The sequence below is a fragment of the Egretta garzetta genome, unplaced genomic scaffold, assembly GCF_000687185.1.
Source record: "Egretta garzetta isolate BGI_Z169 unplaced genomic scaffold, ASM68718v1 scaffold361, whole genome shotgun sequence".
NCBI lineage: Eukaryota > Metazoa > Chordata > Aves > Pelecaniformes > Ardeidae > Egretta > Egretta garzetta.
The window spans coordinates 1,244,761-1,259,667 of NW_009258688.1; the positions used below are offsets into that span (position 1 = coordinate 1,244,761).

General features: G+C 38.4%; 1 protein-coding gene across 3 annotated transcripts in view; it reads left to right on the plus strand.

The window, feature by feature from the left end:
• Positions 1-6: 6 nt before the first annotated feature.
• PPP4R3A (protein phosphatase 4 regulatory subunit 3A) overlaps positions 7-14,907 on the plus strand; it is a 43,374-nt gene continuing 28,473 nt past the window's right edge. For all 3 annotated transcript variants that reach the window (XM_035888726.1, XM_035888727.1, XM_009648981.2), the window contains exons 1-2: positions 7-674; positions 8,668-8,723. In XM_035888726.1, the coding sequence (XP_035744619.1) occupies positions 533-674; positions 8,668-8,723 (198 nt within the window). In that variant the 5' untranslated portion in view covers positions 7-532. The remainder of the gene's footprint in view (positions 675-8,667; positions 8,724-14,907) is intronic.

A 14,907-nucleotide genomic window follows, 5' to 3' on the forward strand; every position in this document is an offset into this window, starting at 1 on the left:
CGTCCCTCTCCCTGCTTCGCCCGGGCCTCGCCAGCCTCCCGCCTGCTTCCCTCGCCAGGGCCCCGGGTCTCCAGGTCGCCTGCTCCTGTCACCCCGGGCCGGCTGCCTGTAGCCGCCCGTGCCATCTGCTGTCCGCTGCTGCTTCCACTCCCGTGGATCCACTTCTCCTCCTGGATCCCTTCTTCACCGCCTCTCGTGCCCTTCGCCCTGCTAAGAGCCTCTCTCCTCTCTGCGGCTCTCCCCTGCGTCGGCTTACTCGCCTTTTGTGCAGCACCTGACTGTGCCTGGAGCAGCTCCCCTTTCTTTTCTTGTTCCCTCTCTTATGTGCCCCCCAATACTCTGTTACCCTCGATAATGAGGATCCCGTTGGAGCACTGAAGAGGAGTAAGAAGAGCTTGCTTGGCGTGCCCGTGTGGGGCTGCTACCTTCTTTCCCGCTCCCCTCCTTTGAGGGGGGCCTAGCCCCCGACCAGCCTCCTGCTCCTCCAGCATTTGCGAGCCAGAGTGGTGGCTGTGGTGTGGCAGGCGGCAGGATGACTGACACCCGGCGGAGGGTGAAGGTTTACACGCTAAATGAGGACCGCCAGTGGGATGATCGAGGCACAGGGCATGTGTCCTCTTGCTACGTGGAGAGGCTGAAGGGCATGTCCCTGCTAGTCAGGGCAGAGAGCGATGGTAAGTGTGTATGTCTGAAGGTAAAATCTTTCCTCATCCTACCCGGAAAAGGAACTGGGCTTAGCTTTGTGTCTGTTGTCTTCATGTTTTGCTGCGTAATTCAAATGCGATTCCTAAAAGCAAGTAGACGCTAATTGTAGTTCATCTGTATTAGGCCAAGTGAAAGAACTGGAAGATCGCCATCAAGTGCAGGCATAGTAGGCGCCTGGTTCCTGGTGAATACACAGTGTTGCATACAAAATACATTCAGGTCTTGTTGTAAATCATGTACGGGTTTGGAAACCTAGTGATCTATTGCTAGATGCCCGATGTACTCCAGTTTCAAAACTGATCAGTGCGATGTGTCCTTCCTTAGATGTTTCTGGAAAAGATCCCCTCGTGAAAAGAGTAGTTCAAAACTTAGATCATGTTTTTAGTAGAAATTTTTAAAAGGTCATTGGATGGCTAACATCCTTTTTTTCCTCCTTCCCCTCCCCCCTTCTCTTTGATAGCAAGAATTATGCAAGACATTCTAAAAGCTATCAACAGTTATCCAAGTACAGTTGTTATAGTAGTAAAGACGATACAATGGACAGAACAGCATTTTTGGGGATGCTTTTTTTTTTTTTATGGAATAGTAGTTCTTAGTCCTTCAGCAGTTCTAGATCTTCCTGTAAGTAAATTTAATACTATGCATTATCGACTTCCTTCACATTTTCTGACAACATATGACAATGATAAAGGTTGAGTGGTACCATCTACCCCTGTAGCTACATGATTGGGCTAGTCTTGATTATTGGTTGAGTTCATGACTGCTATGATCAGAGTAGTTTTTAAAATGTATACTTTGCAATATCTAGCATGTACCGTTTTTCTAGTGAAGTCTGTCAATGCATGACTTAGTACTTCATTACATATATAGCTATTGTATTTAGAGACTTGTAGATCTAGTTGTAGCTTGTGACTTTTGACAGCCCTTGTAATTTTCCTTATTTGGCTTTTTCATTTTAGGAACTAGGATGAAAAGCAATTTGAGAACAATTATTTTCTACTGTTTGAGAAAGTTCTGACAAACTGTACCATACAGCAAAGATCATAAACTGATATGGCAGAATCAAACTTTTGTCTAAGCAGGATTTTGATAATTGAGCTTCTGATAAGCATGAATCTCAGGGTTTTGTAGTTTCTTGATTATACTTTAAAAGGTTAAATTGGTACTTGATTTTATTTATTTTACACTGAAGAAGATGCATTTATAGTTTGACCAACTTCACAGTGTAAGAGAAAATGTTCAAAATGGAAATAGACTTAGTACTATTTCAGCATGAGGGAGAGAAGTAAAAAGAAGGTTATCACAAAATTTTTAGGCTAATCTTTGTGGTATGTTTAGATAGAGTCCTTTCTGTCTACATGGCTCCTGTGCTCATGTTTAAAAACTGTCATGTCTTCCATAACACTGAACAATTTTCTAATTTCTTTTTAATTCTTTGTAGAAAAGAGAGCAAAAGAACTGCAGTTCATAACCTGCTTGTGAAGAAATAGCCCATTCAAACTAAAATCCCATTGTTGACTTTCAGTGGGATATGTACGCTTACAACTTATTAGACCCTGAAGTGGACTGTAGTTCTCGGCTTACTTGTTGTAAATGAACATCTGTAAGAAGGAAAATACAAATTGGAGTAAATTATTCCAAAACAAACATGAAGTCATTACTTTGTGTGGTGTAGCTAAGATACTCTAATCAAAGCAGAACTGGGTCAAACTTACTAAATGCACCTAGTACACTGAATTATATTTAATAGGAGACCTCTCTCAACCAGCATACATATACTTCAAGAGTATTAAATAATACACAGAGCCTAAGTTCTTAATTTAGTAGGTAGTATCAGTCCTGGGTAAATGTGCACTCTATTAATAGGCCAGTTTTTCTAACTTGCTTATGTAAACAGGTCATAAAACTTGATTTATATTTTGTTTACTCCCAGTGTCAATTGTTTGTGGGCTGATTTTTGAAAGCAAATGCAGTCATCTTTACATGTGAGGAAATGGTTTGGAAATAGGTAATGCCAGATGTGTGTTTTAGGTACTATGCAATTTGTGTGTTTCCTTATGTGCTTTTTTCGTCTACATGAAGTAGTTGACTGTGATTTTGGTTGGTTTTTTTTTTTTTTTCTACTTACCAAAACCATACAAGTACTAGGAACCTGACCTGTATACCGCTTGCATCCATGTTTCCATTGCGTTCTTGTATTGTCTTTCTTTGTCAGCTCCTCCTCTTTCCACAATGAAACTTCTTCCTTCCTCCTTTTCTAAACCAGCTTTTCCTAGCCTTTGAGCTGAGATTCATCCTGTGCACGCTGGCATGTTCTTGCTGACTTACTCCAGGAAGTTGACTGAAAACCTCGGGATCTGCCTGAAGTTGAGGGCACCATTTCCTGAGTGGGGGAGGCTGTGGGGATGTTAGCAGTAGTTCCTGCTGTGTAGGGGAAGTTCCCACTCTTGTTAAAGGGCCGGTTCAGCTGTGCACAGAGCAACAGGAGAATTACCAGAGGTTCATTTGGCTAGCACACAGTTCAGTCTTTTGATTATGCAGCTGTGACTTGGTGTAGCTCCATAGCTGCTTTACAAGTGGTTGAGATTTTATGGTAGGGTCACAGTGTTCAGATAGGGAGCTACAGTCAGTATGCCAAGTCCAAGGTAAGCGATCATCTGGAACTGGAGCAATAAGAACTGAATAACAGTACGTTTTTTTTTTTATCTATAGGGCTGGGGTTTTTTTGTTTTGGGTTGGTGTTTTTTTAACACCATCCTAAAAGAAAAGAATTTAGAGCAGAGGAGTGATTTGTGTTGCTGTCTGAGATGTCTAATGCTCCCAGGCACTAAACTTTAAAAAGTTGTTGCAGGCAAATTGGAGTAATCTATTATAGCACAGAAATATTGTAAGCTGCTTTCAGGTCAGATATATTATGTTTTGAAACAAGGAATTGTTAACTTTTTTACTTAAAATCCTGAAAAATTTCTCTGCATGATTCCTAGTTGCAGTATATTCTACTTGACTTGCAGTAGAGCAATAGCAAACTCTTTCCTTACAAATGGTCACTTTCCATGCGAGTTTCTGTGTATAGTCAGAAGCCTTTGATTTCTTACCTGTTTCTTACATGGTATTTTAGGCTGCTGTGGCCTGCCTCATTCTTAAAATGTCTATGTGCTTCTACATTTTCAATGCATGGCTTCAGGTAGCTTTTTTTTTTTATTGTTCTGAGCCCTGATGACTGAAGTGACCTCTAAAATGAACTTTTCTGTTCAACAAACTTGGATTAATTTAAAGGCTTAAGCTTTTAATTAAAGCTTACTAGTCCTGTAACTAAACTTTTTGACAAGCCGAAGTGAACTCCCCCACTGGAGGTCATATTTGTCATCTTTCTTTTAGGAACTATCTAATCACTTTTATTCAGAAGTTGTAGTTTGCCACTTCTGAATTCTGTATGTTAATGACTTTTGCCACAGGGTAGGCATCTGCATCCTCACTGTTTCTTCAGACTAGGTATCAGTAACCCTGTAATACAGAAGGCTTAGCCAAAATTTGGCTTAAGTTTGCTTTACCTTGCTCAAACTCAAGGGATGAATTTATTCATTTTTAAGAAAGTAGCACAGAAAATTTTGTGGTTATATACTTAGGTTAAAATGAAAGAAAAATGTGTGTGTGTGTGTGTGTTGTTTCTTTTCTTTTCTTCTGGTTCTTCCCTCTACTAAATGTTTGGGTTTGACCCTTCCGAAATGTGCTAGACTGAGGAATAGTCTCTTGTGAAGGCAGAACATGTTCTTGGGCCTTGGTTTGAGCTGTTTTCTAAGTTTCTGTGGACTGGTTTCTGTGATTCAGTAGCAGCAGAACTGGTTGCAGAACTTAAACCTCTGTGCGCATCTTGCAGAAAAACAGCTCTTCAATTGGAATTTTCTTTTAAACATAAACATGTTTATACTGGTGAGGGGCAATGAGAGACACTGTACCTTTTCCCCTTTTGAGGAAGGATCCACATAACAGTTTGGTGGGAGAGCAGCAGTATTCCATATCAGCAGGTCTCCTCCATATGCATATATGTAAACAAGTCTGTGGAGCTGTTGTTTAAGACTGCTGGATTAGGTTATTTGATGTTCTCTAAGTATCTTTGAAAATAGCATTGTATATCTGTATGTAATCTCTTTTGAGCAAGTCTTTTCTTATACAGGCATTCCCTTCACAGCACAGGATGGTGGTGTTATACTAACAAAAAAAACCCGCTGTGCTATATTGCATTACAGTGGCAAATAACAAAATTCTGCAAATAAATGTTTTCTTCTTTATAAGTCATTTCAGATGTTACGTTCTGGCACCAGTGTTTCGCAGTTACCTTTACAAATTCATTCAAGGCTACAATTCAGAAATTAACTAGATCTGCATAATTTTGGGGGGGTTTATTAAAACCGTAGCTTGTATTAAGGTGAGTTTTCAGGTCTTACCTAACTTTGAATAGAATGAGTGGGACAATTAAGATGAAATTTTGTTCATGTATTTTTATAAAGTTGACTGGATAGTCTTAACATATTCTAGGATAGTATCAAGAGAAAAATACCTACATAGAAAGCAATGGCTCATGACAAATGCAAGACTAAGCGTCTTGAACTGTATTTAGGAAGCAATACTGATGCTAACATTGAATGGAGAACAACTTCATTTGCTGTATGTTAAACTTCTGTAACCTTTTTCTGAAGAATATATTTGTGTTACAGCCATCTGTTACTGTTGCCTGGTTCCCAGAAGCAAGTAGCAGAGACCTAAAACTGCCTCATAGAAGGAAGGGGCCTGATCCTGTAAAACTTACTATATGAATGTAACCTCACTGAACTAACTGGTAAAATAGTCACTGATTTTGAGTTGTTGAACCCTTTGGGGGAACAAATTGCACAAATAGAGCATTGGATTCTCCAGAAGTATGGATTTGGGGCAGTTACAAGCTTTAGAGCACCGTTTACGCATTGTTATGTTTCTATCTCCAAATTCATATTTTTCTAGTTATTGTCCAGAATGTTGAGGAATAAGTTGAATCATATAATCAGAAGCAAGTCAAGCTTTATAAGGCTTGATTTGTCTTTCCTCCAAGTGTCAGGTTTAGTAGAGAAGAAGAAATGCTCTTTTGTGGTAATTCTACTAAAGAGGTCATTCTCCAGTGTCTGCTTCTAGCCTGGAAGATGAAATGTCTGCATTCAGTTGTCTTCAAGATTTTTTTTTTTAATACTATTTTGTCAAACACGGTGTTCAAGTTATGTATGATACTCTGCTAATTTCAGGATTTCCATGTCTGTGTGTTCAGCAGTTACAATATAATGTTGAAATTATCAATTGCTTTTAATTCTTACAAGTTTCTAATTCATATTTGCTGCTATTAAATATTTCAAGACAGCAAAAACTTTCTATAAGTTACTCAACCACGTTAATAGCACAAAATAATATTCTAAAACTTCATGTAGTTGAAGCTGAGGCTTTGAAACTGAAAGTAAGATTGAAGTGAAATAACTGCCTATAGCTGATGTCGTAACAGAAAAGGGAATGCTGGTTTTAGTTGTTCACTAGGCAAACTCAAAATTTAAAGCTCAAGACTATGGCTTAAGTACCACAGTGTACTGGATTCATCAGTAAAGCTCTTCTTAGATGTTTTACTTCTCTGTCCTGCTCTATACTTTGTGATTTTTATTTTTTTCTTTATGCTGTCACACTTAAGCAAATAAGCTGCTTTGTTAACAGAGCTGATGCAGGTTAGAAAACTGGGAAAACTCTCGAAAAAAGAAAGGGTCATCTCTGTGGTTTGGGGGGGACATTGCTTTTTTGTTGGTGTCTTGTTTTCTCTTGAGGTCTATTTAGTTCAGTTTTGTTGCTGGATTGTATCTTAGTAAACAGCTCTTACTGCAAGAGCAGTTGAGACAGGGCTTCTCAAGCCAGCTTCGTTACTGAAGATTGCTTCTTGCAGAACAGACTTAGAAATTAGGAAGAAGCAGCCATCACAGGTAAGTTACTTTGTTAACTAGAAAAAACAAAAGATGAATTAAATGTATCTGATGATCACAGAGTAAGCTAATGAATATAAAAATCCTTGGTAAAGCTTCTAAGTTCCTGAAGTAATAACCTTTCTTACCCCACCTGGAGTACTGCCTCCAGCTCTGGAGTCCTCAGCACAAGAAAGAGATAGACCTGTTGGAGGGGGTCCAGAGGAGGGCCACAAAAATGGTCAGAGGGAGGGAACACCTCTCCTGTGAGGACAGGCTGAGAGAGTTGGGCTTGTTCAGCCTGGAGAAGAGAAGGCTGCGGGGAGACCTGATTGTGGCCTTTCAGTACTTAAAGGGGGCCTATAGGGAAGATGGGAACAGACTTTTTAATAGGGCCTGTTGTGATTGGACAAAGGATAATGTTTTTAAACTAAAAGACGGTAGATTTAGACTAGATATAAGGAAGACTTTTTTTTTTTACAATGAGGGTGGTGAAACACTGGCACAGGTTTCTGAGAGAGGCTGTGGATGCCCCATCCCTGGAAACATTCAAGGTCAGGCTGGACGGGGCTCTGAGTAACCCAATCTAGTTGGAGACGTCCCTGCTCATTGCAGGTGTGTTGGAGTAGATGACCTCTAAAGGTCCCTTCCAACTCAGAGCATTCTATGATTCTATGATCTTCTATTAGTCAGTAGCAATTCTTCAGGAAAGGAGTGTGGTTTTTTTCTGTAAATGTAACCTATGAGGTTGAGAATAGTGATACTTAGTAAAGAAACATTGGTTTGGGATATTTTTTTCTGTGGATTTTATAATTGGTAAAACTCTTCAGATAGTGAAAACTAGCTCGTTGTTGATTCTACTGTGAGATTTGGAAGTACACTTTTCATTTCCAAGTATGTTTTTCAAATCTAAGTAATTTGTTTTCTTGTCCTGTCTTAAAGTCTCAGGCTTCCATATTTGAGGTGGTTGAAGCATTTTAGTTTTTCTTTAGTGTAGATTTTGTGAGGATATTTGGCAGATACTCTAATAATATAAATGTAAGATTGCCTTAGAGCTATTAGCTGTGAAACTGAGAAGTTCAGACTTTTCTTAAAGAATAAATTTAAGCAGGTAAATGAATGGAGAAGTGCCTCTTTAAAGGGGTGCTTGCAGCTTTATGTTTTAATTACAAGACTGACTATGCAAGTTAATTTATCAGTACTTCTGTATATATCTTCAGTGAAGCTCTTCAGATACGTCAATTTAAGTCATGGCTGTAAAGAGTCCCTCATGCACTGGTATTTGTGCAGCTGAGCAGCAAGGTGGATGAGGAAGTGATTGGACCAAAAATAAAAGCAGTTTTAAGGGTTGTTTTCACCTAGATCGATCCTCCAAACCATTTAAACGTGACATATATTAACACTAATGCTTATGCGGAAGAAAGGGTAAGAAAACACAGGCATGAGAATGGAATTGCTGTTCTGTGTCCTAAATTGGTATAAGCTGCTGTGAAACCCTTATTCCTAAGTTTATCATATCTGAAGTTTTTTGTTATTGGCAGTCACAATGGTTGCTGCTCTAAGCATTAGTTTCTAGATATGCTTTCCAGCAAACCAATATAAATGTTTTAGCTAAACTTTAAGAACAAATACTGCATGATTAGGAAATTTTGTACAAAACAACCATAGGTGATCTATGGAATGCAGTTGTAGTGCTTTTTGTGTGCAGACTTTTTGCAGACTTTATCATCTCTAAAAAAAATTTTCATGGAAAAGTCATTACTAAAAATAAGAAGGAAGTTACAAATCCAGTTCTAAAAATGCTCTTGAATGTTCTGTGCTATGTGAAAATATCTTTGAGGGAAAAATGAAATGTAAAGCTATAGAATATGGGTTTACAGGCTTACTGTTGGGAGGAAAGGTGTTAATACCCACTTGAGGAAAGAGTTATCGGAAGGTTCATGTTGAGATTGAAATTTTAGTACACATGTAAATAAGTGGAACTTTTTTTTTCTAGGCTCTCTTCTTTTGGAGTCCAAAATTAACCCGAACACTGCGTACCAGAAGCAACAGGTAAACTTTTTTTTTTTCTTTTTCCTCACACTTAAAGGCAGGTTCTTTAACTTCAGCAGTGTAGTAATTTTTTCGCCTCTGTTGCGAATTGTATTGTATGTTCTTGTACCAAAAAGGAGACAAAGTTGTTCTCGACTTTTTTGTGCATTCCATGATACATGTTGTGTTATTTCTCTGAATTTTTTGTGAAGTTATCTAGATCTATAACTTGCACTCTTGTTTTACATCAAAAAATGCTTTGGGAGAGACGGGCAAAGCATAGTTGTGAAAATCACAAAGTAGGTGAGGTTCCTGAGTATTATAGTATCTGAAACTTAATATCACCTGGCTTTTTTTCTTTGTATTTCAGATACTACAACTTTCAATGTATTTTATTTAAGAGAAGACTAGAAGGCTTTAAAGCTATTTGCATGTTTACCTTTGTTTGGCTTTTACTTGGAGGATGGATATGGGTTACTACTGCTTCAAAGCATTCTGTATACATAAAAGCAGCTTCTCACCTCTAGTTTGCACCTTGCTTCAATTATTTAAGCCATACATTGTGAACTCCTAAAGAATGCTACTGAGATGGGTGAGAAGTGATCTGTAGGTCTTGCACTTGTTTGCTGTTCTTATTTGATGGATGCTGAGAATTACCCTTCAAGGTTTAGAAATGCTGAACCAGATTGTTTTTTGTTGCCTGTCTGGTCAGCTCAGACTTGCTAAAATCCCGTCAGGTACAATTAATGTATTAAAACGTCTTCAGTTTTAATGGTTTATAATAATAAGCATAGATATACTGTAGTTTTGCTCAGAGGCAGTCCCAGTGGTTGTGCAGCTACAGCTGTTTGTATGTTGAACTGAATGAGGAGAACCAGTCTGGGTTTAAAATGTTCTTCCTTGGAATATTTAACCTGTATCTGCCCCTTGATGTAATTCATCATGCACCATATAAACAGTCTGTACTGAACGACTGGTAAGGCCAGTGTGGGGTGGAGAATCAATTGCAGGGAGTAAGAAGGGACAAGACCAGCAAAACCACTAAGCAAACTAACTCTTAGTTGTAATCCTGACTAGCTTGAGGTCATGGTTCTATGATATAGTAACTCGAGCTTTAGGACTCCTAAAATTACACTGAATATTTTGCAGCTCTATGTCTAAAAGTGCTGATCTAGTGTAAACTTGCTTTGCTGGTTCAAATCTGTTCAAAGAGCACTGAGGAGCGAGTTTTGTATCAGTAGGCTTTATGCCAGATCAAACATAAAGCCTACTTGAAGTAGGCATAAAATTGTAAGATCAGCACAAACCACCACACATGCCTGTCAGTGTAACAGCATTTCATATCTGAGCTTGTTGCTACTCTGGGTCAGATGTGTACTGTAATCTAGCACTGCACAAATTACTACACTGGTGATTGTGAAAATATGGTTAGAGAAATAAAAAATATTAAACATGAATCTGTCCTGTTGGAACAGCACTGTACATTTTCTGTGCTGGAAAAGAAAAAGTGCTGTTCTTAAAGCTTTCAAATGCTGCACAGACAGAAATTTATTATTTGCAGGTGGACTGTTCATATTATTTAAGCAAAGCAGTATCTGCTCTGAGCCTTAGAAATACCAAATCTTGGTGCATGTATTAATCCTACTTTGTAGCATGTTACCTTTCAGGTGAGGCCTAATTAATCTTCTCCCTTAGTAAAAGGCAAGTTCAGAGTTTAAACCTGATTCCATATTGAGCTAAGCTTGAAGCTTAGCAGCTGAAAGGAAGGATTGCTTCTTTCCAGCTCTGCTCATAGAACTCTGAACTGCCTAAACTCATTAAACCACAAGAAAATCAACTTGGTACTCCAAATCTCTCTTCAAAAACTGGTAACTCTATGTCAGCAGAAGTTTCAAGCCCTCTCACATGAGATCCACTTGTGGAACTGTGGGATGGAAGAGTGAGTGAGATCTTTCCGTTTTCGCTGCAGAATGCCACTTAGGTCGCTTCAGCTACTAGTGAAATTGCAGCCTGAGATAAAAGACTTACTTTTCAGTTTGCCTGCAGTTATCAGTTGTACTCATAAAATTTCAAGAAAAGATGTCTTAAAAACACAAGACTTCAAAGTAACTTTCCAGTGTTATGGTCTTACCAGCCTTTTATCTCAAAATTTTGTTGTGAGGGTAAACCTCCATTCCCTTTTAAAGGGGCACCTAGCAGTACATGGGAGCTGTTTTTACTGTGACATACTTAGCACGTGGCTTGTGGGCACTTCAGATGGAATAAATGGATGAGTTCTGACTTTGTTCAGGCTGACATGAGGCTTGTAAGAAGAAACAGTCTTTTATTGGAACACCTAACAAAACGTGTGATTGGAAGGAAGGGGAGATGTGTGATAGTTAAGTTCTTGGGGAAACTTGCTATGCTAGTTACTTTGGGTTCTTCGACAAGCCTATAGATGCCTTTGTGTTAAACAGTGAAGTTCTTCCACTGCTGAAAGAACCTTCTACCTATGCTGCACTATTAGTGCCAGCGTGAAACAGATTGTCTCAGTAATTGTTGAGATCACAAATTACACAATCCCAGCATGTACATACTTTAATGATAACTGTCATAGCTTAGATCATCATTTGTCAAAATAATAGTGTGAAGACCTGAGTACAAGTTTGTCTTGCTGCCTCTGTTCTCTTGGTGTGTAAAACATCCATGGAAACCACACCAAAAAACCCCCCAACAACAAAGAAAAAAAAGAACCCAACAAAAGCCATACCCTGTGAACCTGAGTTTCAGGTAAAATTTTGACAAATTGTCTGCTTTAGATTTCTTGGGGTTTAGGATTGAAAGCAGTGACTCCTCTTTATTGTGGATTATTAGTCAGGTCTCTGCATGCACATAAATGTTGATCTAATTTGTAGTAGAAAACAACTGTCTGCTTTTCCCTTTGGAGTGGATGAATACTTGGCAGATCTTGAGACCGGTTCGGGGACTCCTTTTTCATACATCACCAGGGTCCTGAGGTACTTCAGTTTGCACAATCTAGTCCTTGGTCTTCCCAGACTTACCTGCCATCTAAAGGTTTGAAATAATTCCTTAAAGCTTGAAACGCATAGGCAGTTGTTCTAATTACCTTTTCACTAGTCAGATAAATAGGATTAGTCCTTCTGTCACTATGAAGAGTTATTTTCTGCTGTGCGTTCAAAAAGAACAGTATGTCTATGTATCTGGTTCTGTAACATAGAATTGCTACAAGTAGAAGCTTTGGGATGCTCTGAATCATGTACTTCCTGGCAAACTCATCCTTGCTTATAGGGGGTTGGACTAGATGATCTCCTGAGGTCCCTTCCAACCCTTACGATTCTGTGATTCTGTGATTCTGTATACCAGAACTAGAGGAAAGGAATCCATATGAAGAAAACAAGCTATAAAGAAAACAACTTGAGAAACTAATGTTCTGTGGCTCAGAAAAAGGGCTAATATTACTTATGTTAAGGTACTATTTGTAGGCAAGAAGATTTCTTCTGGAAAAGCGAAATATGCATCAGTACAGCCATTTGGCCTCCTGCCTTGTATTCTTGTGTAGAGCTATATGTGAAACATCATTGGTATTTTTATTTTAAAATGTTACAATAATGGTCCTATAACTTTGGTATGGAATAGACTGGATTTAATTATGGGTAAGTAGCACACAACTTAAAAGCAAATTTTGTTGAGTAACTGGAATTTAATTATACTGTGGGTTGCTCAACCATACATAAAACACTTAGTTTTCCTCTTCTGTTTTTGATTGTTTTCTTAATATAGTAGTAAAGATAGAAGATACTTTAATTGTAATGTCTTGGCAAAGTCAGTTTACATGCTTCAATCCATACTCTGGTTTTTGTTTTTTTTAAAAGGCGTTAAACTGACACAGTTCCAGAATGTTAGTGACAGAGGTGCTGTTCTTAAGCAAGTGATCCTTATTCAGAAAATGAATAATTGCACTAGTATATTAGGACAACACACCTCCTCCTGTGCAACCTTAAAGGAGAAATACACTTCATATACACAGCATTTATCTAGGGAGAAAGCGGATATGGGTGTGGACTGGGGTATGTACTTTTCAATGTACTTTCGATATACTTTGGCCATGCTTTAGCAATAGAACAGTAAAGACTTATGTCCTCAACTTTCTTTTGGATACATCCATGTACGTCCTGTAACCCTGTGATAAAGTATGTATTTGCATCACTTTCTGTGCCTGAAACAAGGAAGACTTGAGTTGCTTCCAGCTACAAGGTCTTGCCTCTGCACTAGAAACTTCAGTGTCTCGTGTACTCTGCTTTTGCAGTCCCTTTTTCAGTTCCTCAGAAGAATACAAAGCTTAAATTCATCCAGAGTATCATCTACTAGCAGTGCAGTTTGAAGGTGGCTATCCTTGAATCATGGAGAGCAGACTTTATTAATAGCAAAGCTAAATTTGGAAAGATCCAAAAAGGCACTGGCAGAATGCTCAGAGAAGATGAACTTCCTACCGTTGCTGTCAGGACAAGCGAACCAACAGTGAAACTATTTCAATAAAATTTGTGCCTATTGTAGCTAAGGTAGTAAGGAAAAGTGTGTAGTTTTGTGGGGTGAGGGGAGAAACAAGTGGAGTGACCACTGCTCGTTTTAGGGTGGGTTGGTTCATCCATTTTAAATGAACAAATGTTATTTTATCTTGTGTTTTCCTGTGAAATCTAATTTTTCTGCTGTTTCTGGGCATGGTCACTAGGCCAGTGAGTCGAGGTTCTGTTATAGAACTAATAAACTGATTTGATTCCATGTGATTCATGGGAATGCAGCTGTGAAACCACTAACTGAAAAATCACGTATGATTGTTGAGCTTTCATAAAAGCTAATGGAATACATTCTGCCAAAAGTGTGAGTGTACCTTTATGTTGTTCCAGTTTTTGGGATAACTTGTTAGCACATCCAGATATCCAGGTTCTAAGTTAATAAATGCACAAAACCAAATGCAGAATTGAAACTTTTTATTACATTACTGGGATGGGTTGTTTTTTTTTTTTTTTTTTCCATCCCAGGGCTTGCTTTGAAGGTTATATGAAAGCTGTACAACACACCTGCTAATCAGCTTCCTAATAGTTAAATAAAACTGATTTCATATCTAATAAAAGCATGACTCTGGTGAGTGTTATGGTGAGAACTTGAGACTGATAGCGTGTATTCAACAACATTTCTATTAAGGAAAGCAAGCCTTTTGGAAATAATTTTTAAAAGTGAGGAGAAATCACATGGTAGATGCTAAGCCTTGCCCATCTAAGTAGAATTGCAACTGCTTACTGGTTTAAACTATTGCACTGGTATTTTTGAAGGTTAACTTCTTGGGAATGAAGTCTCAAGTGAAGCTGTAGCACACAGTAGTGCTTCCTTGAAAACCTCTAACTGAGCAGAACTTTCTCCATGGAGGGTTGATACAGCCAACAATGAGACAAGCAGCAGAGAAATGCCCAATTGTATTCTGAAGAAGTTTTGCCTCAGACTGTGCCTTTATACACATAAGAGTGCAAAAACCTAACCTCCATTGGTAGAAATGGTAAATACCTCTTTATGGGAATGTTAAATACATAGGTCTTCTAAAAAGAGGCCATGCTCAGAATTTTTTCTTAAGAATTCCTGATTATAGCTGAGCAGTCATAATGAATAATAATATGAAAGAATACAAATATATATAAACGGTCTTAGGGAGGCAGCAAATTTTGTATAGGCTAAGGTAGTGATGATACATCCAACTGGTGCTGTTGTCAAAATACTTTTTGTGCAAAGCAGCAAATTATTTTCAAACTTGGAATAAGATTGTGAACTCTACATAAGCAGTTTCCTGATTATCATCTTACTTAAAGAAGATCTTGCCAAGAACTCTAATGCATCTTGAAAAATGTGAGGAGCTAGAATGCTAGGATTATTACAGAGCACTCAGTATAAAAGCCTTCAATGATAAAACATTTGTCCAGGTTTATGACTCAGTTCCTACAATGTAGCCATGATTTAATACTGCAGTTTCACATTTTAATTGTGTTTAACAATAAGCTAGATAAGAACAGATTTTAGATGTTTGTTTTAGTCATCCTGTCCAGTTCCTTGTCTAGAGGCTAACATTTTGTATGTAACACAAAAAAGGATATGTGTTTGATCAAAGTGAGCCAGAACTGCTTTTATGAATCACGTAAGATTGAAGATTTTATGCTCC